The sequence below is a fragment of the Drosophila teissieri genome, chromosome 2L (genome assembly GCF_016746235.2).
Source record: "Drosophila teissieri strain GT53w chromosome 2L, Prin_Dtei_1.1, whole genome shotgun sequence".
In the NCBI taxonomy this organism is placed as follows: Eukaryota; Metazoa; Arthropoda; class Insecta; order Diptera; family Drosophilidae; genus Drosophila; species Drosophila teissieri.
This window is the reverse complement of record NC_053029.1, coordinates 6172726-6192764: the sequence shown is the minus strand read 5'-3', so window position 1 is coordinate 6192764 and position 20039 is coordinate 6172726. Positions and strand designations below refer to the sequence as shown.

General features: G+C 40.4%; 5 protein-coding genes across 11 annotated transcripts; 3 read left to right on the top strand and 2 right to left on the bottom strand.

Moving 5' to 3' along the window:
* The first annotated feature begins 1260 nt into the window (after positions 1 to 1260).
* On the top strand, positions 1261 to 2839 carry LOC122626014 (E3 ubiquitin-protein ligase CHIP). The gene is made up of 6 exons (XM_043806112.1): positions 1261 to 1658; positions 1737 to 1935; positions 1994 to 2135; positions 2202 to 2307; positions 2361 to 2417; positions 2485 to 2839. Exons 1-6 carry the CDS (start codon positions 1536 to 1538, stop codon positions 2725 to 2727), a joined length of 870 nt encoding a protein of 289 aa, XP_043662047.1. The 5' UTR covers positions 1261 to 1535; the 3' UTR covers positions 2728 to 2839.
* Positions 2840 to 3034: 195 nt separating this feature from the next.
* LOC122626349 (non-structural maintenance of chromosome element 4) lies at positions 3035 to 4311 on the top strand. Its single transcript, XM_043806579.1, has 5 exons — positions 3035 to 3234; positions 3288 to 3505; positions 3562 to 3729; positions 3793 to 4122; positions 4178 to 4311. Exons 1-5 carry the CDS (start codon positions 3138 to 3140, stop codon positions 4241 to 4243), a joined length of 879 nt encoding a protein of 292 aa, XP_043662514.1. The 5' UTR covers positions 3035 to 3137; the 3' UTR covers positions 4244 to 4311.
* A 2212-nt stretch (positions 4312 to 6523) lies between these two features.
* Positions 6524 to 13899, top strand: LOC122620922 (thrombospondin type-1 domain-containing protein 4). 7 transcript variants are annotated; one of them, XM_043798625.1, is made up of 11 exons: positions 6524 to 6578; positions 8500 to 8533; positions 8921 to 8996; positions 9309 to 9820; positions 9990 to 10171; positions 10343 to 10500; positions 11664 to 11865; positions 11930 to 12111; positions 12169 to 13176; positions 13240 to 13390; positions 13450 to 13899. In XM_043798625.1, the coding sequence occupies exons 2-11, from the start codon at positions 8508 to 8510 to the stop codon at positions 13581 to 13583; spliced, it is 2631 nt and encodes an 876-aa protein (XP_043654560.1). In that variant the 5' UTR covers positions 6524 to 6578; positions 8500 to 8507; the 3' UTR covers positions 13584 to 13899. The 7 variants fall into 7 exon arrangements, with proteins under 7 accessions (XP_043654560.1, XP_043654569.1, XP_043654552.1 ...); XM_043798634.1 differs by having other exon boundaries at positions 6532 to 6782; XM_043798617.1 differs by having other exon boundaries at positions 6532 to 6787.
* A 137-nt stretch (positions 13900 to 14036) lies between these two features.
* LOC122626552 (acid-sensing ion channel 5) lies at positions 14037 to 16123 on the bottom strand. Its single transcript, XM_043806848.1, has 11 exons — positions 15993 to 16123; positions 15829 to 15934; positions 15679 to 15770; positions 15373 to 15625; positions 15110 to 15310; positions 14932 to 15050; positions 14716 to 14870; positions 14599 to 14661; positions 14411 to 14517; positions 14217 to 14331; positions 14037 to 14152 (listed from the first exon to the last, which is right to left on the bottom strand). Exons 1-11 carry the CDS (start codon positions 16121 to 16123, stop codon positions 14037 to 14039), a joined length of 1458 nt encoding a protein of 485 aa, XP_043662783.1.
* Positions 16124 to 16578: 455 nt separating this feature from the next.
* LOC122615284 (lysosomal alpha-mannosidase) lies at positions 16579 to 20032 on the bottom strand. Its single transcript, XM_043790289.1, has 6 exons — positions 19837 to 20032; positions 19397 to 19767; positions 18874 to 19344; positions 18193 to 18803; positions 17907 to 18133; positions 16579 to 17846 (listed from the first exon to the last, which is right to left on the bottom strand). Exons 1-6 carry the CDS (start codon positions 19918 to 19920, stop codon positions 16653 to 16655), a joined length of 2958 nt encoding a protein of 985 aa, XP_043646224.1. The 5' UTR covers positions 19921 to 20032; the 3' UTR covers positions 16579 to 16652.
* Positions 20033 to 20039: the final 7 nt, after the last annotated feature.

The window sequence follows — 20039 nt, the reverse complement described above, 5'->3', positions numbered from 1 at the left end:
GCCTCCCCGCCGCCAAGGAAAAGCCCCTGCCCCAAAGTTTTCCCCGCACTGAAAACGAAAGTGAGTCGTTCCACCCACAACAAAGCTCGGGTGCCTTCACCCTCATATTCGGGCGAACATTTCATTTGGCGCTGTGCAAGAAGTTCATTGAACTTGGTGGAAATTCGGAAGCAGAACAGAGCCAACGACAAACTCCCAACGCCCTCGCCTCACACCCAGAAATCATTTCATTAGTTTCAGTTTGGGTTGCTGCTTCGGTGGTGGAAGCTCCATATTGCTCCATACCAAACCAGTCCAGCCCAGAGTCCAAAGCCCGCCAAAGTGATGGAAGTTTGAAAAATCGATGTCGATCCATGTTTACAGAGTAAAACATCGATGCATCTCCTAACATCGGTGTCAACAAAAACATCGACAAAAAAATATAAGGTCTATGCATCGATGTTTTTTTAAATAAATTCTTTAAAATATTTAAAATATAGTTATGATATCAAATTTTTTTAAATAAAAAAAAAGCTGAATTATGTTTATGCTTCTTTAGCAAGTCTTTTTTATTCATTGAATTAATAAGGTGGATTCTAATTGAATTATCTTTGCATAGCAGATCGTGCAATTACTTTCAAAGTATGTGCAAAACATATCGTTATTCTCCTTATTGATCTTATGGGCAGTACGGAAGAGGTATATCTTGTTACTGGTGTTTGCAGTTTCAAGTTGTTTGGCGCACTTGTTGCATTTTACAATAATGGTGGAGAATTTCCAGCAAGAGCTTGTCTTCTGTCTTGTTGTTATTCTGGAATAAATAGATTGAATAGAGAATAAATAAATTATATATCCATGTTATATATATTAAGTAACTAATATACTTCGCCCTTGCAATTCTATTTCGTCACTTGAACTCCAAATACAAATGCCATATGTTGTAAAATTAACCGACCGATATTTTGTTTGCCAAGCATCGATGCATCACTTAATATCGATATGAACACAAGCATTGAAAAATATCGACAAGAACTCGATGCTCCATGCATCGATGTTTTTCTGCATCACTTGCCCGCAGCTTCTCACCATGCACCCTTTACTCGAATATTACATATACGCACATCCACTAGTTTAGAATGAGATATCTGATAGTCGAGAAACTCGACAATGGCGGTCTGTATAGTTTTTTAAATTTGCGAACGATAGTGTGCCAAAAGTATCGCTTGGGTGATGACAGTGCAATCGATGATTGTGAAGCTTTTTTTAAGATTGTGAGCTTTGACAACTCTGGAAACACATCGATTAACGTAGCTGAAAATTGTTTTATGTTTAATTAAATACAGGCGGATAGCCCGAGTTCTATTTGGTGTTATGAGCGTTCAAACGTCACCACCTTTGCCCACTTAAAACATTCTTTACTGTGCAGTTCGTGCAGCAGTTGCCCAAGCCTTGAAAAGGGGAATCAAATTTACTACAGCTTCGGTGTTGTTGCACACACACTAACTTTTCATCGGTGGAAAATCAAATTCGGGACCAGACGTGGAAGATTCGTCAGGATGACAACCAAACACATTTATTCCACGACCAATTTAACAGATCAGCAATTGAAGGAGCAGGGAAATTGCCTATTTGCTGCACGAAAATATGACGACGCAATAAACTGCTACTCAAAGGCCATCGTAGGTGTCCCATATATTGTGTTATTGTAATGTGTACTTTGTTGTCAACATATGCACTATGCTCTATGTTATGTGCAGATTAAGAACCCCACAAACGCCACATACTTCACAAACCGCGCCCTCTGCAACCTGAAACTCAAGAGATGGGAACTGTGCTGCCAGGACTGTCGGCGCGCCCTCGACATCGATGGCAATCTGTTGAAGGGACACTTCTTCCTGGGCCAAGGACTCATGGAAATCGACAGCTTTGACGAGGCCATCAAGCACCTTCAACGGGGTTAGCTAATACCTGGCCTTGGATGTACTCTACACTAACCATATACCAACAATTATAGCTTACGATCTGTCCAAGGAGCAGAAGCAAAACTTTGGCGATGATATTACACTGCAGTTGCGACTAGCCCGCAAAAAGCGCTGGAATGTTATGGAGGAGAAGCGAATACAGCAGGAAATCGAGCTGCAAAGCTATTTAAATCGGTAAGTTGCCATTAGAACACTTAGTTACGGAATAAAGGCAGTTTAAAACTTTATATTATATTTCAGCTTAATTAAAGGAGACATGGAAAGCCGTTTGGCTAACTTAAAGCTTAATGGAAATGTGCAGGATGAGCAGCTGAAAGACAAGCAACAGGAAATTGAACAAGAATGCGTAGGTCGTACTAAATTATTGTAAAGAACGATTTGTAATGATTACTTTTTTAGGACGACCATATTCAAGAACTAAACAATATATTTTCTAAGGTTGATGAACGTCGAAAGGTGAAAATTTTAAGCTAACCAATTTAAAAAAAAGAACGGTTTAATTATTGTTATAAACATATTGCAGAAACGCGATGTTCCCGATTTTCTATGTGGCAAAATAAGTTTTGAAATATTAACGGACCCTGTGATAACTCCATCTGGAATTACCTATGAACGAAAGGATATCGAAGAGCATTTACAGCGCGTTGGGCATTTCGATCCTGTCACACGCGTTAAGCTCACTCAGGATCAACTAATACCAAATTTTTCAATGAAGGAAGTGGTTGACTGCTTCATTGCGGAGAACGAATGGTCTTTAGATTATTGAGTTATGTATTAAGTTGACATTGTCATTGTAATTGATTAGATGTTAGAACCCAGTTCCCGTTGTCTAAAAACCAGATTAGTGATAATAAATGTGGATCTGCAACTGAGATTTATATTGTAATTGAATGATTTGTAATTATTGAAAAATTGAACAGCTGATTGTTAAAAAATCAAACAAAAACAGCTTTTGCACGATAACAGTGACCCATGTTATCGATAAGCAGTTAGCGGTAGTGTGAAAACAGTATCGTTTCCAAACAGTCTAAACTTGGTTATATCTTGACAGCACTAAATATCGATATACAGTTGTTTACAGATTTCTTGAAATCATTTTCAAAGGAACTTCTTGTATTCCATTCCAAATTGCCATTAACTTTAATTCGTTTTCTTTGGTATTTAATTAAGAATACTATGGATTCGTCACAAAGCCAATCCCAAACGGAGGGGTCGGCCCAAGATGCACGCATTTTGTGTCTGCAAAATCTAATCGAAAAGAATATTGAGATAGGTAAGTTAATATGTTACAGTATGTTAAATCTTAAATAAAATCACTAATTGCAGAGCAACAGATCGAAAGCACTACCTTTGGCCAGTCTATCGCGGCCATAGAGGAAATCATTCGAACAGCCAACGATATCAGCAAGGGACATGAAGACCGCCGTACAAACTCCACGGAACTTGTCCTGGACACGGAGTTACTGCGTCGCAACCACGAAGTTGTGGGCAAAGCTATCCAACACAACACCAACTTTACGGATCGAATGGTGGTCACGGCGATCGTAGGTGCACCATATAGTCTATTAATGCCTTGCCGTAATGCTTGATCCTTTGACAGAACGATTTGGTTTTCAAAGAGCACGAAGAGGATTGGGATGCAGTATGTTCATTGGCTATTCAGTTCGGAAGAACGCTCTTTACCAACGACAGTATGCTGCCCTTCATAGATGTTACTCCAAAGGAGGTTGTTCAAAAGCAACGTGCTCCCCGCAAACAGAAATCTCAAGTAAATCAATAGTTAAACAATTTTCCACAGTACTATTTGTTCACATTACTATTGATCTTGTAGGTAGATGAGAAGCGTCCAGAAAAGAGTGACCAATTGGAACGCAAGGACGAAGGAGCAGCGTCCGTGACCCACATGATGAAGCAAATTAGACAAATATATCGAGAAAGCGATCAACAGCCGATTCCGTATTTTAAACTAATTTGCAATCCAAACAACTTCATGGAAACCGTTCAGAACGCCTTGCAACTATCCTTTCTTGTCAAGGAGAACTATATATCCATCGAAAACGGCGAGGATGGTTTGCCATTGGTCCGCGTTGTCAATTCAAGATCAGTAGAAGGAAACGAACCGGCTCAGGCTATTTGTTCCATCGATGTTACCTTCTGTGAGGTTTGTACCGCAGCTTATGTTTAAAATATAAAAATTGATAAGAATTACATTACAGAAAATGGTTAAACACTACAACTTACGTGAGCCAATGTTGACAAGACTTCCAGTTAGCGAAAGCTAGATACATAAATTAGTTTCTAATAGTAGTTTGTAATGTTATGAATAAAACACACAGAACGCTTAAAGTTACTCATCTCCTGGCATTCAATTTTTTTCTACCGACGACACATTAGCACACATGAATGTTATAAATAATCGGGTAATTGAAAGTGTTCTTCCCCCCAAACATTAAGTAATTAACGTAATATCAACACAAAATCATTAAATGAATTTTATTACTCAAACAGTTACTTCATAGTTCAAACAGTTCCCCCAATATTTTACTACGAATCCGCCCCTGCCATTATGTCAATTTTTATGACCGACCGCCTACAAATTGTGAAATATGTAGTAGGGGAAATTGTGAAGTTATAGCAATAATTGGAAACTAAGTATTAGATAGAATTGACCTATACTATCATACTGTATATATACTACTATATAATCTGCTTTACAATCTGTTTTGGATTTTATTATAAATGTTACCTGAATTCAATAGGTGAGATACTAAGAATTACACTACTACATGGCACAGTGGAAAAATGAATGACCAGCTCTATTCATTAAAAAATCACTCCTGCGCCTGAAATAAGTGCACTTTCGGTGGCACAGTGTCATTAATTGAATTCCGTTAACTTAATTCCACAAAGAGAAATTAAGATTAATTAAGATTTATTGCACAATGAAGCTTAGGGTTAATTGCATCTTTGCGGTCGACGGAGTTTAAAAGGCTTTCCGTGAAGAAAAGCCTTTATAAAAGGGGCAGTGTTTCTATTCAAACTGAATATAGTAGATCAAATTACTTAAAGCACCATTGTACCGAGATTTTGGGCTTTCTACTTCGAGGAAGCTGAAGAGAGTTGACCTTAGTGCACGAAACTAAGCTAATGTGTAATTATATATAAAACCAAAATGAAGATTTATTGCTCTATATCAGCATAGCAACAAACGACCTAATTAATAGCCACCCAATCTTGAAAATACAAAATTAATGATGCACAAGCGCAGTTTCAATAAGTTGCCAAGTTGGGCTTTGTGTTAGTAAGGTCCACATTGAAGAGATCTACTTGTATGAAAAACCAAGAAAATATATAACACTGCTATGAGTTTCAGCAAAGGCAAATAAGGATTTTTATGTCATAGCTTTTAAATAGAGGATGAAACCAAAGGATAATCTTGAAATTGAAATTACTGAATGGATATTTGTTTTGTATGCTAGGAATATGTTTTTATTTCCAAACTGCAATTTAGCTTTATATTAAAGTAAGTTCATATTTTCAAGTTTTATTATTTTTTATCTTATCTTAAACTTATTAAGTTTTTGCTATTTTGGGACCCTTCTTCTCATAGTTTCTGTGTGGGAAGCTCAAGTCCGGATTGAGTTCTGCTAAATTATAACCAATTTGGGCTCCATAAATTTCCTCGGATCACTTTCGCATTAAGCGTTTGCGTAAGGTTCGAATGTACATTTGTTCTCGCATTGATATTCCGCTGAAAGCTACATAAAGTTAAATGCATACATATGCAGAGACATCACCCACATTATTGTAACTCACCCGTGGTTACAGGCACACCAGCGGTCAGCTGAATAGCATTGCGGATTTTAGACAAAGTGTAAGCTGTAAACTGTGTGGGGTTCTTATGTTTATTGTTAAAAGAAGTGTGATATTTATATTCCTCGCAATACTTCAGTCTTAATAAAAAAAAAACTTTTAGGATTATATCTGGTATTATCTTGCCTTCAATGTTATATGAAGTTGACTTTTTACAAGAGATAATTTAACTGGAGAAATGTGAGTTAAGGTAAGAATTATAAGTAAATGTAATAAGAAAGGCAGAATAACTTGTTCATGCCGCATAAAGTAAATAAAGCTTAACCTAAGTATTCAGCTTCTGATCAAATATTTATAACTAATTTTCGTATCTAATAAATAGTATCTCAAAGTTCGTTTAGCTACTTTTTCGACCAGAAGTGTGCCGTGGATGTGCGCCTATCTGTATGTACGCACGTTTGGCTCCAGACTTTTGGGTGGCGCTGGCAATCGACGCTATGCCCATGTGAGTGCTGTGGCTGGGTTTGGGGGATGGGGTCTGGGTGATGGGGCACCACTCCTCCGCCTCCTCCTCCTCCACCTCCTGCTGCTCCGGGGGAAATCGGGGAGCCACGGGTGCCGTTGTTAGCACCACTCGATCGCCAGAGCTGCGCTGATGCTCGCTGCGCGCTCTGCCTCCAGCACTTTTGTTCCCAAAGCGGCTTTCCCGAAAATTCAGTTCGGATTTCAGTTCGGATTTGAGTACCACGCGATGAAGACGACGGCTTCAATTAATCCAGAATTAGGCGTGCAGTGATACACGGGGTGCTATATTTTTTGCCAATATCTAATCGAGCGAAAAATGAAGGAAAGCTTGGAAAATTGAAACAAAGAAAACCCTGTGTTTCTTATTGAGTGATTTAGTTGCAACATTTAAGCTGAGATCCTTTAAGTTGATAGTCAAAGTAATACCCAAAAACCCAAATTCAAAAACCCAGTTTAAGCTTGTTTAGTGATCGTAACGAAAGAGTAAGGTATTCCTGATAATTGATCGTTTTGAGTGACATATCCTTTTCTTTTCTTTGAAGACCTTTTCAGTGCACCTACATCTTGACAATGGTTCGGTTTGTTAACTTTTGGCCTCTTCAAAGGTCCGAAGACACTTTGAATATGGGCTTAATTGCATTTTGGGAAATGCGTTTAATTGATTTGGGTTTTCGTTTTTTTTTCTTTGGGACAGACCAATTCACCTCGCTCAAATCGAGTCGTTATCTGCCCGATGACAGTAATCACTCAAGTACTGAATGCATAATGAAAGAAAGCCCTCTGTCGCTGGGGTTTTCAATTTCCCGAAAACCCAACATTATTTCGCATGCCTTAAATGTGGCAGCGTAATTGCAGTCATTCGGTTTTGGGATCGATCGGATAATAATACAGCAGGCAGTGAGCCGCAAAAGTAGTTGTCCAAATCTGACAGCGAAATCAAATGACAGGCACTCGCACTTTCCACCAAAATCATTCGTTAAACCATTTTAATTTAAACAATCCCATCTGCGCGCACACACATGTTTCAAAATAGTTTCCCGTTTTGCTAATTGCGGAAGTTTCACATGTAGTTTATGGTGAAGCGTCAATGACGAAATACAAGAATGCTAGGAAGATATGACATGTGTATCAAAATATTTTGGGGTAATTTGCCTTCCATGGCCGAACGATTGAACATTTTCCAAACACTTCAGTTTAATGCAAGTTCTGAAGTTCCTCAGAATATCCGCACTCTTTGAATTGAGTGTTTCTGAGTTCAGTGGCATTGTGAAGTGCTAATGCCATTGCAACACACATGGGCAAATGCAGTTTCACTGCACGATTGGCTCAAAATGGCTCAGAATGGCCCTATTGACACAGATAAGTGCGCAAAGTCCATTGTGACATTAGGAACTCGTATACCCGCCACTCGTACACTTCTAGGGTATGCAATTGCCGCCCAACGAATGTGTGTCACTGGCGGCAGAGCACTTTGCTCTTTATAAGGAGTCTCTTCTGGAACTGCTAATAACATATATGTACAAATATGTATACAATATGACATGATATGTCATTAAGGCCAAGATTTCATGTAGCTTATGTGTAAAAGCTGAGCTCTAACTATGATAATATTATACTAAGCTTATACTTATTCAAAATAAATGGTTTCCAGACGTTTTCAGTCTCCTTTCAGAAGAGGTTGTATATAAGAACTTGATTTAAGCGACATTCCTAAGCCCCAGCTTGAGAACCGAACTGATTTATATTGTAGTTATATAACATATCTGATGTGCGTATTCGTAGTATACGCAATAGTTGTGTGCTCATACATAGCTCCAAAATGTTGAGTGGGTGTGGAGGCTTCTAATGAAATACGCCCTTCCCATTTTTGTTCACGGATGTTGGTAGTGTATGCTATTTGCTATATTGTATATGCTATATGCTATATGCTGCCGAAAGTACATCCATTCCAGTCGAATAGTCACGCTCGGTTTAATCGTAATCAATGAAAATAATGGAACTTGAGTTCCTCTGTGCCGAGCTGCTAATACAAAGCCTGTACATGCGTTAAAGATCGCTTAAATCGCTGGCGAATTTATCTACAAGTACATAGCAAAAGTATCCAAATATATGTAAAATATTAGGCTTTAGTTTATGGGAATTTCAAGATAATTTGATTTAATAATACTTTACAATAAATGTATCTCCTTGACTTTTTCAGGCTTAGAAATGGCGAAGCTGTGGTTAATATTCAGGTAAGAAAATAGTATCTCGAAACCCTGTGAAGCTCAATCTCTTCCGAAAACCGAGTAAATGGTTTTTTTCAATAGATACAAATTTGATGGCAAAAAGAGGGCGGGGTGAACATCTTGCTCAGCTGGATTTAATCAAGATCTGTTTGCCCTGCCGCCGAACAGTGGCTCGTTTTCACAGAAAACGCTGTAAAAAGCGTAGATCTAGATACTTCAAAGAAGTTTTTTGCCTTTAAAATTGCACTGATGTGTTGGGAATCAATCGGAAGTGATTCAGAGATGAGATTGGCTTGATGAAACATTCAATTTCCGCTCTTAAGCTTTTTTTCAGTACGCAAAACATTAATAATTGGACTATATTAATATTACTTTATTTAATTATATTTACAGTATTCTTACAATTCTCGCAACGATACACGATTCTAATTTTGTGCAGGCAGATTTAACAACTAAAGAGCGAATAAAGGTAGGTCCTTCGATATGAACTAAAAACATTGAAATTTAAATGTTAAATCTAATTACCTATTCAATGCATACTCGAATTTACTCAAAGTTCGATGCCCATTTGAAGTGTTATTATAAATTGAAAAATATGTCATGTTGGTGTTGATAAGCTAGAAGTTCAATAAATTTGATTAGACGGCGCACATTTAATGTCAAACTAATGGTGCTTCATGACATAAATTTGTTGTTAAGTGCTTTATTAATTGTCATGAATTTATGAAATCTATATACTATATTGTTTTTGGCTTGCTTTGTATATGTTTATGCTGAACAGAAACATCAAGATTGGCTTAGAGAGCACCGAAAGCCTAAAACGAAAAAGAAAATCTCGAACAACTCATATTATGAGCTAGCCAACTTGTGGCATACGAGAAAAGATCCATCGACCAAGCAAAAACCAAATAACAAAAAAGACTACTTGGAGAACGAGACGACTAGTAAAATATCCAACAAAACCGACGAAAAAGTATTAAGGTCAACGATTCTATTCCTCAATGACACCCATCCAAGTACAACGACATCCAAATCCGCTCTGGAAACCACTACATTACCAAGTGTGACTACTAAGGATCTCTTCGAGCGTGGCAGTGTTGCAACCACACGACAGACTCCCAATGTGGAGGAGGTGGTCGTCTCCTCTGCCAATCCACCGAATGAGGCAACCACGAGGAAGGCGAAGAAGAAGGTGTATCCATATCCACGCTGGGACAAGTGGAGTGACTGGAGTTCCTGCTCCCGCAGCTGCGGTGGTGGCGTAAAGCACCAGGTTCGGAAGTGCATAAATCGGTGAGTTATCATCATATATACTACTTCCCAAAATATGTACATATATGGGGCTATGTTTGGATAGTTTTCCACTATCTTTACTTACAACACTGAACTATATTCTCTTTTACATACATTGGCATGGTTTGGGTTAACATCGCTAAGCACTCCGCTCTTTTTCCGATTTCAGAAACCTATTGACGAATAATCAGCTTACGAGTAATGCATGTGTTGGATACTTCAAGCGCTATCAACTGTGCAATGATGTGCCATGTGACGAACAATCCCCGGATTTTCGGGCCTCCCAATGCTCCACTTACAACGATAAAGAGTTTCATGGTCATCGATATAGGTGGGAGCCCTATGTGAAGGGTATGCATTAACCGCGTTCAGTAATATGGTTTCATTAAAAAAAGTAAAAGTATAAGTAGGTCCCATTACCCATAACCTACCCAAAAGTTTCTCTATATATTTTATTTTAAATCCTACAAATTGTTGTAATCGAAGCTATTAACACTTCAAATTGTTTATAACCATTTATAGATGACGCTGAATGCGAGCTGAACTGTATGCCATTTGGAATGAAGTCTTTTGCCACACTAAACGAGTCCGTAATTGATGGAACTCCTTGTGGCCATCCAGCTGAATATTTTAGGTCACAATTTTGGGATCGCGCTGTTTGTGTTGATGGAGCTTGTAAGGTAAAATAACCAGTGAATTCAAGAATTTGGTCAATTTATATTTTATTTATTTTTAAATATATTTTGCTAATTTCCTTTTGCAAACCAAAATGAGATAAATGTGCCACCACCAGCAACAAAGCAGCGATCGCACAATAAAAGCACTCATTTTCCGATACTAAAGCTTTTTCAAGTACAAGAATCGCATTGAAAACTTAGTATTGGTTTTACATTGAATCCAAAAGCACGCAACATTTAAAGTGATCCGTAATGAAATTCAACTGATACATTTAAACACATTTCGGTGTATATAAAGTGTTAAGGCATACTTCAATTTCAACCTTGATTTTAGTGATTTTTGATGTTCGATCTATTAAACTGAGTGCCTGAGTTAATTCAACGATCGTATATTAAATTTGAAGTGAAGCTGATAACCAGTTTAAAAATTTAAGATTTATCCAGTATAAGCTATAATTAAACACTTTTTTTGTTATAATTATTTGACTAGATTTGAATTGATTTGCCATTAAATGTAATTTGCATTGCAGTCTGGAACCCTTTTAACCTGGTTTTTTAATTCAGTTGAATTTGTCCAAGGCTTCGAGTTTTCAAAATGATTCTTGAGAACCAGAATAGGTCAGCAAATCAAAGTAGAAATAATTTCGTGAAAGCAAAAAAAAAAAAAAACTGGAATAAGTCCAATGAGCTTAATTTCAATGAATTATTTTAGTAAACACACATTGCCGCAGTTGTGCGTACAGCAAGTCCATCCAAAAAAGCAATTGCTTATAGTAGAACATATGCCCCTTAATATGGCTGACTTAATGTATTTTGTACGCATTTATTTTGTTGTTTATCTTGTATGCTTAATAAGTGGCCAATAAATAATGTTTTTGCAAAGCCCACGAATTCCACTCGTATTACCCTGAACTTACTATATATAAGGCGTATTTTTAATGTTCCTCTGCAGAAGCTGAACATAGTTTTTGTGGAGTGGATCGCTATAAAGAATACTCAACGTTTTATATATAGATAAAGTAGATCAAAAATTAATCGGTATCACTGATAATGATATCATTAGTACCCTTACTGTTGCTGGTGAGTAAGCACAATTGTTACTGAATATATAAAATTCTATAATATCTATAATTTCTATTATTTTATAACAACTATATCCCATTTAGGCGGTGCAAGCCAGTGGCGAAATTGATGGACTGTATGCGCACAGTGGATCCGTGAGCTGTGGAGGATTGCTGTGTCGTCCCATCACGGGCATCTTCACGCGGGATCCTCTGCCGGAACACGCCTACATACATGTGACCACACTGCCAGCGGGTGCCTCCAATATCTCCATAACTGAACTCAAGAACAGCATCAACTTGCTGGGTAATACAATACTTCTTCCAATATTGCATAATACCCATGATTCCCTTTCGTTCTGCGAATCCAGTGCTGCGCACCTCCAAGGAGGTGTCCATCTTCAATGGGGAGAACTCTGTCTCGGAAAGTGGATCCTATGAGGCGGTGGGTGCCGTCTTCGACTATCACCGCATCGATGGAGCCGAGGACAGCAATGGGGTGACGGAGTGGATCACGAGTATTGGGCCCATCCGGGACTCCTTGCAACTTATGGTAGTAGAGCAGCTTATATAACGCTCTTGCTGGATATCTACATGTGGTTTTCTTTAGGTGTACACCAAGTCGGCCAATAACACTGGTGTGAAGTACGAGTACATGCTGCCCATAGTGTCCGAGTCCGAGGAGAACGAGATGTCGCTGGAGAGCAGCGATGGCCTGCTGAGATCCGGAATCGAGGACACCAGCTCATCGAGTTCATCGAGGGCGGGACGCAAGCGTGTCTTTAATTGGAAAGTAGTTGGGTTCAGCAGTTGCACAAAGTCCTGCGGCGGCGGCACCCAGACACCCATTATACGCTGCATTCGAAAGAATCCACTGCGTTATTACTCGCAGCGCCGTTGCATGCACTCCGTGAAACCGGTGTTGAACGAGAACCTATTGCACTGCAACACGCAACCGTGTCCCGCGTACTGGAGATTGGACGATTGGGGCGAGTGTCGCTGCTCGTCGGGTGTCGGCCTGCGGCGCAGGGAGGCTAGTTGCGTCCAGGAACTGGCTTCCGGCCTGGTCATACACGTGGATAGCGCCGCCTGCATGGAGGATCAGCCCGCCACCCAGAAGCAGTGCGAATGTCCCAAGAACCGGCGACGCAATTTGTCGCGCTACCGCCTGTCTGGCAGTGTGGAGTCCTTAGGGAATAGCAGCCATGTGAAGAGGAGCAAAATCGATGGCACCGACGCACTGGCCTTTTGGTTGGTGTCCGAATGGAATCAGTATTGCTCGGTCACCTGCGGCACGGGCGTTGAGTATCGCACCGTATTCTGCGATCGCTCCAAGGCCGGCGAGCAGCGTTGTGATCCCAGCACAACGCCCGAGAGTCGTCGTCCGTGCGAGAAGTCCGCCTGCCAGGTGGGCGATTGGTTCACCGGTCCCTGGTCCTCGTGCAATGGCGACTGCTTCGATCTGACCCGCAGCCGCGAGGTGCTCTGCATCCGCAACCAGCTGATCACCGAGCACAATGAGTGCACGCCGGAGCTGAAGCCGCAGTCCGTGGAGAAGTGCTCCCACGAGGAGGTGGAGTACTGCGCCGCCCGTTGGCACTACTCGGATTGGTCAGAGGTATGCATTTGATTGGTGTTTCCTTTTGTGTTTGCCTTGCTAATGTTGCATCGTTGGTTGCAGTGTACCAAGGCCTGTGGTGGCGGAACCCAGCGACGCACTGTCAGGTGCTTGGAGTACGACATCAAGATGAACGCCTTGCGGGAATCAACGCATTGTCGGTACACGAACAGGGATCCCATATTCCGCAATTGCAATGTGCAAACGTGTGAAGGTGGGTTTTTCATCTTAAATATATTGTTGAATTTCTATGTAATATTATTAACTTTACAGAGGTTCAGAAAGCTGAAGTGGCTCCAGCCTGCGCGGATAAGTTCGCCAATTGCCAATGGGCTTCGCAGGCAAAGTTGTGTAGCTACGATTATTACCGCGATAATTGTTGTCTCTCCTGTACGGGTGGCATTTAATCTTACTTAATTTATAAACCGAATATTTAACAGAATAGCTGCAAAATATTATCAAGCTTTACCCCGCATATGACATTTTGTTAACTCTAGAACTTAGTATTTCTGACACTAAAGCTCAAAAGAAAGCTTGCAGGGAAATGCAAAAGTTAAATGATCTATCAAGAAGAATGTATTAACGCAAATGAATAACAGCATACTAAAGTAAACTAGATGAAGACTAAACCATAATATTTAGTGAAATTATAATAATCATAAATGTAACATTAAGAAACGAAAAAGGATGTTGTTTCATACGCAACCACATGAATTTCAATAAAAACGGAGATTAAATGAAGGCAGTTACTTTTCTTGCTCTGGAAATGAATGAGTTTATTAATGTAATAAAAAATGCAGTTTCTTAAAAACATTTAAAAAGAATATGAAACAAACATTTAGGTTATGGTATACGCTTTTTTAGAGGGTGTAACCACGTATTTGCCAGACTATCCTAATTGTGAAGAAGTATATGACTTCAACCAATCCCAAAACACTAAATCCCAGAAAAAGTCCGGCTGTTCCGCCAATTGAAACTAGAAAAGGAGCAAGTTAAACAAAATATTAAATTAAGAAGTATTAATTTATGTAATTAGTTACCCATAAGATCGGTCAGTGAGAATATAACTTGTCTCCTTAGTCGACTTTGTGGCCAAGTTTTCACTGAAACAGCGCTTCCAATTCCTCCCAGTAATTGCTTTGCTCCGGACATGGGCTAACAAATTAATGGAATATAAATTATTACATTTTTCTATGTTTTTTATAAATTTAATAAGGTTAGTCCTGTGACCTACATTCATGGCCTTCATTGTAATCACCGAATCATGGCAGTTCTGTTCGCAGTAACAAGTAGCTGGTTTCTCGTGTTTGCCATTTTCCTCGTACAACTGCAGAAAAAAACCTAAAAATAGGTAAACATATTTTATACTCAAATAACATTATATCACTTAAAATTGGTTCATTTTATTTGTAGTGTACTTACTTGCATGGCGGGGAAAGCACGATCTTAAAGTTTTATAATCGCACACAGGTTTGGGATTGGCGACTAAAGGACACAGTCAAGATTTTCAGATTTCAAAAAAGTATTAATGAAACTTACTGCGATTGGGATAAAAATGTGGGATACATTTGCAAATTTTATATGCCAGATTGATGCGGCACTCTTGCTGACAAATATTTCTGGTGTAGAAGGAAAAATGGGTTAAATTGTATTCGTGGGCAAAACGGCATCTTCTCATGGCCACCGTGGTATCTCTGGGAAATATTGCATTATTTTAGGTTTTAGTATACCTACTAAGAGGTCCTGGGAACTCACTGCTCTAGGTTATCCTCGGCAGTAATCTCTTCGGCGCTGAGGTCGTACAAGACACCATCGATAGCATAATCGGAGTTGGCATCCACCTTCATTACGTCAAATGCTGAATGTGCGAAAGCCTTTCAAGTGCACAGCACTCAATAAACTATCTAGTTAATAATTAGTTTAAGGAACTCACAATTATTGCAGGACCCTTGAAGCCTAGTAAGGCGTATTGCGTATCCTTCTGAAAAAACGAACCAACCTGATATGGAAGTCGCACGTTTTCGTACTCATATTTGTTGTACTCGGGATGCTTTCCGTAGATAAAATACCGGGAGCTGTATTCCTCGGTTAGTATAGAATTGCACAGGTAGCACAATCCCCACTCGGTAAGAACCTGTCGGAAATAAATATAAAGTGCACTCGAAAGCTTTAAACTCAAAACTAGATTTCAAGAACCTGGCGAACATGTATAAACATCGCACCATCCATACATCGTATGCGTTCATTGAAATTGGGTTCATAGGTTCTATCGTAGGTTAGATTGTGGATTAATTCGATGTAGTGTTCCGGTTTCAGACCTATGTCCTTAATTATTTGATCGATCTGCTCGTTTTCGGGAATGTTCTGAAAGTTGATGTACGTCGAATTGGCCAAGTTCTCGAAGAAATCCCACAAAATATCCTTTTGCGGCCCCTTGATGCCATAGTTACTTGAAATGCATTGTAAATAATATGAAAGATGGGAGAAATATTGAATATTTACCGACAATATTCGCCGAAATATGTGATATTAAGTCGATCCACTGGACAAACTGTAACGCTCGGCAAGGTGGTATTCCAAAAAATGAAATTACGCTACGATTGAAAACAATGAATTATTTGTTGATTTTAGTTCTTAAGTATGCAGCAGTACTTCGATGCCGATATGTATGCTTTTGGTGTAGTAGCGATCTATAGATGCTAAGCAGACAACGATACAAAAGTATATCGAGGCAACCAGCAGGATTAGCCACAGGAATCTAGAAACACAAACATAACTTCATAATTTATAATAGGTTTTAATCATTTTTAACTCACTTTTCGAACAGTAAAAGCATCGAATCCGTGAGGTAGCGAAATCCATGTATGCAACAATTGTTGAAATACAATACAAAGTAATTAACAACAGTTTTCGACCACTTTCTGTATTTTGAGTTCTTCGAAACCATTATGTTAAAATTCTAAAGATTTCTTTTTTTTTCTCATTAAAAACAAACATTAAGAGTATGGTTCCAGTTCTTGGGCGACTAAATAATAGTTTTCTGGACAAGAAATTTTATACCAAATTTTCCTCTTGGAAAGCAATGAATTCTTTAGCGTGACTAAGCTCGGAAATGGCTTTCTGCTATTAGGCAGCAGCTAACTTCATTATTTATTTAAAACTATTACATTTTGCACTTGTGCCACTCTGCCAGTTGGAATGTTAGATGTTTATTATGCCATACCTACGTACGTGTAAGCCATTATTTCAAATAAACTGCTGGTCAGCTATAAACAAATCGCATTTTGTTAAACTATTTTTTTAAAGAAACTCCTCGGAGGAACACAACAAGTTTGTGTTGGCATATATGAATTGTATAGCAATCTACTATCTAAGTTAAATTCACCCAGTTTTAAAATAACTTTTAAATGCATAAGCTGTTTTTATTTTTGCATGGACTTTATATTCTTGTTATTACTTCATGATGGAATAGTTAGCTATTTTTGCTGGATTATAAATGTGCGAATCTGCATGGGAACCAGTGTGACTACGAAGGCGGAGGCGTTCATCGTTGAATTGGCCAGCAAGGGAGTGTGAGGAGCATAATAGTACTCAACGGAGGAAGGAATAGTACCGGAGCCATCTTGGGTAAATTTGAATCTCTTCACGTCCTCCAACAGCATATTGCCATCCAGAGTGGTTTCCCAAATCTGATCTCCACCCAGCGACTCGAAGAGCGGGTAAATATTGAAGCTAACTACGTTTCCTTCCGTGTTGAAGTTCTCCACTCGCATTAGTACTTGGTCCTTGGAGTAAGGTTCCAAGGACAGCAATTCGACGGACTTGGGAAAATCGTAGAAATCGGGAATCAAGTGACGGTTTACAGAGACGACGCCATTCGACTTGCTGAAGAACTTCCAAAAGTGCTGGTCCAACTGGTGTTGCAGCAATCTCTGATTTGGTTTCCCAGAAGCAGCTTCCAGGATTAGGGAGATCTTGCCCCTTGCAATCAAACCAGTGCCATATTGTGTCTCATTCAGGGCTTCGCCCACGCCAAATGCGTCATCGTTCAGGAGGCGACGATGGAGCATCAGCTCCAATTGGCCATCCTGCAGGCTGGATCCTCCCTGGGCCCTGTCATTCAGCAGGGTGATTCGTTTCTCGTCATCTTGCAGGGAAATTTGACCAGTCACTGGGTAATAGTTACCACTTATGGCCTCCGACATATCCGGATCGAAGTGCTCCCGCTGGTTTCTCTCGCGTTTCAGCATTTCCCGACCATTTGAGTCGGTGTAGAACTTGCCCTTCGACGATATATTGCTCGAGAACCGTGTGATTATCTCCTTGCCAATCTCATCATCCGTGGGTATCGGTCCGACTAGCCATTCGAATTCTACGCGACTCACGTCCTCATAGATCCGGATTACCTGGGAAATCCATTCGTTCACATGCTGATGGACTTCCTTGACCCTGGTGCCATTATAGAACGACAGCTGCACCTTGTTGTTCAGTATTTCAATGTCGCCATGCGGACGGAAGACATAGGCGCCGGATGATCGGTTGCTCGATTCGCCATTGTTGCCGCGATAGCCCTTGTATATCCCAAAACACTGCTCAATGTTTTCTGTCAGTCCGTTCATTTCCACAGCTTTCAGGCCACCCGTTGTGGTATCAAAAGTCAGTCTAACCAGCTGAAATGTGTTAGTCAAAGTTATTGGTTTATATATCATAAGATCAAGCTATATCCTTACCGAAGTCTCTACGGTTAACTCCTGCGACTTCTCCTGGACTTGCTCTACGGGGAAATAAACTTGATCTTCTGCAGTATTTTTCGGTGAGGGTAGTACGCGAATCAAAAAGTTGGTTATTTTATCAACGCTGGCTTTGAAAACCAACTCGTGCTGGGTGTCATTTGGTCGATGCTCCAGGGCCAAAACTTGCCAAGGCACGGGCACCACTTCGGAAAACACTTCACGACCTATTTAGAGTTTTAGAAACATTAGTTATTATTGCAATGCATTGATATGGAGGGCATACCTTTCTCATCGGTGACTAAGTAGTTCTCGTTCTTAGCCGGCACACGCACATACTGCGTTGAGGTGTGAGCCAATGGATTAACTAGGGTCACAAGCACATTGTTAGCGGTGTTCTGGGTGTAGGCACACACACTTATGTTCAGTTCCAGGCAACTGCTGAACTCCCCGGAGCTCAGATTGGTCAGCGATCGTAGGGCATCCCGGGCACTGTTCTCGGCCCCCACGATGGCCTTGTACAACATGCGATCGTAGTCGCTGGCCACCGCCTGTTTCTCGGTACCCGTAACAGCATCATGATGCTGCATGATGCCCATGGCCTGGCTGAGATTATCCAGGTCCTCGGAGTGCTGGGTGCCACTCAAGTTGGCCAGCACACTCAGTTGCTTGACGGTTTGGAAGAAGTGGTTGCCATCGCGGTGAAAACGCTTTTGGGTGGGTCGTGAGGTGAAGTATCCGGTCCAGTAGGAGTGCGAGTCGCTGGCGTACGGAAAGAAGTCCTCCGTTTTGTTTGGCCAGGTTTGCATCAACTGATGCAGTTCGTAGAGATAACAGGAGGGTGTGGAGTAAAACACATTGACTTGGGAGCCCGCCGATTGGCGATCGTTGACGTACCTGATAAGTATACGAAATAACACCGATAAGAATGAAAGTTATGTTGAATACAATCTATTGTTGTACTCACTTAATAAGCTTGTCCATATTCTTGAAATTAACTGCCGCATCTTCGTACTGGAAATCATCTCCCATGGGCACCATGATGTGAGTGGATCGATAGGACTTGGACATGTTCTTCACATAGTCTATAAAGTCACTGACTCTGGCATCCACGTTGTTATCATAGCTCTCGCCATCGATGATTGGAGCATCCTCGCAATTGATATCAAAACAGAATCCCGGAGGAGCCGCATAGTGATTGTAGAGCATCCCGGTGAAGATATTCGAACTCTTTAAAGACTCGCTCGACTGCCAAATCATCTCCATTTCCAGATCCAGCATACGTTGCTTCTTGTCCACGTAATCCATGCGAGCGAAAAATTCACCATTGAATGCCATTTGTGCGAATACGGAAGCCATTTCCCGGGAGTGACCAAATGGATCGATCTGCCAACCAACTGTGGGACGTCCACAATCGCCAAAGTTATCCTTAAGATATCTACATTAGAATCAGTTATTATATATCTCATAGTTTATAGTAGTGAACCTACCTTAAGCCCAGGTTAAACTGATCAATAACACTTTGGTAGTGAACGGTGGCCTCATCGTTCATACTCCAAGCTCCTCCGGCGAATTCCAAGCGTCCTTCGGCCACCAACTTTTTCACTGCCCTTTGGACAGTTTGGGTTTGCTCCGAAAACCATTTGGCGAAGAAAAACGTTTCCACCTGGATGAAGCGCCTCTTCGAGTCCTTCAGCAGCTCCTCCACCACGGTGTCCAGTATGTATTGCACTCCAGCGTGCTGAATCTTATTCTGGCTTCCATAGTAATACTGATCCACTGTCTTCAGCCATCCCACGTCGTCGTGTGAATGGGGCACCAAGTGCACATTGATCATGTTTAGTTTGGGTGCGGGACATGCCTAGAATTAGAGGAAATACTTTATGATATATAATGTGGCACTACATTATGTACTTCAGAATTTGGTTACCGCAAATCCACAGGTCGTCTCGCATATCGCTGTGTTCAGTAGGAACAGAGTGATAAAAGCGAGGGAGCCACTGAAGTATTCCATTTCGGTGAACGCAGAGCTCCTCGGAGGGGTCTTATCGCTACCGTTGAGTCGAATAAAATGAAACGAGAAATGAGGCAACTCCTTAGACCCCAGCAATGTGCCACTTGAGGCGATAAACC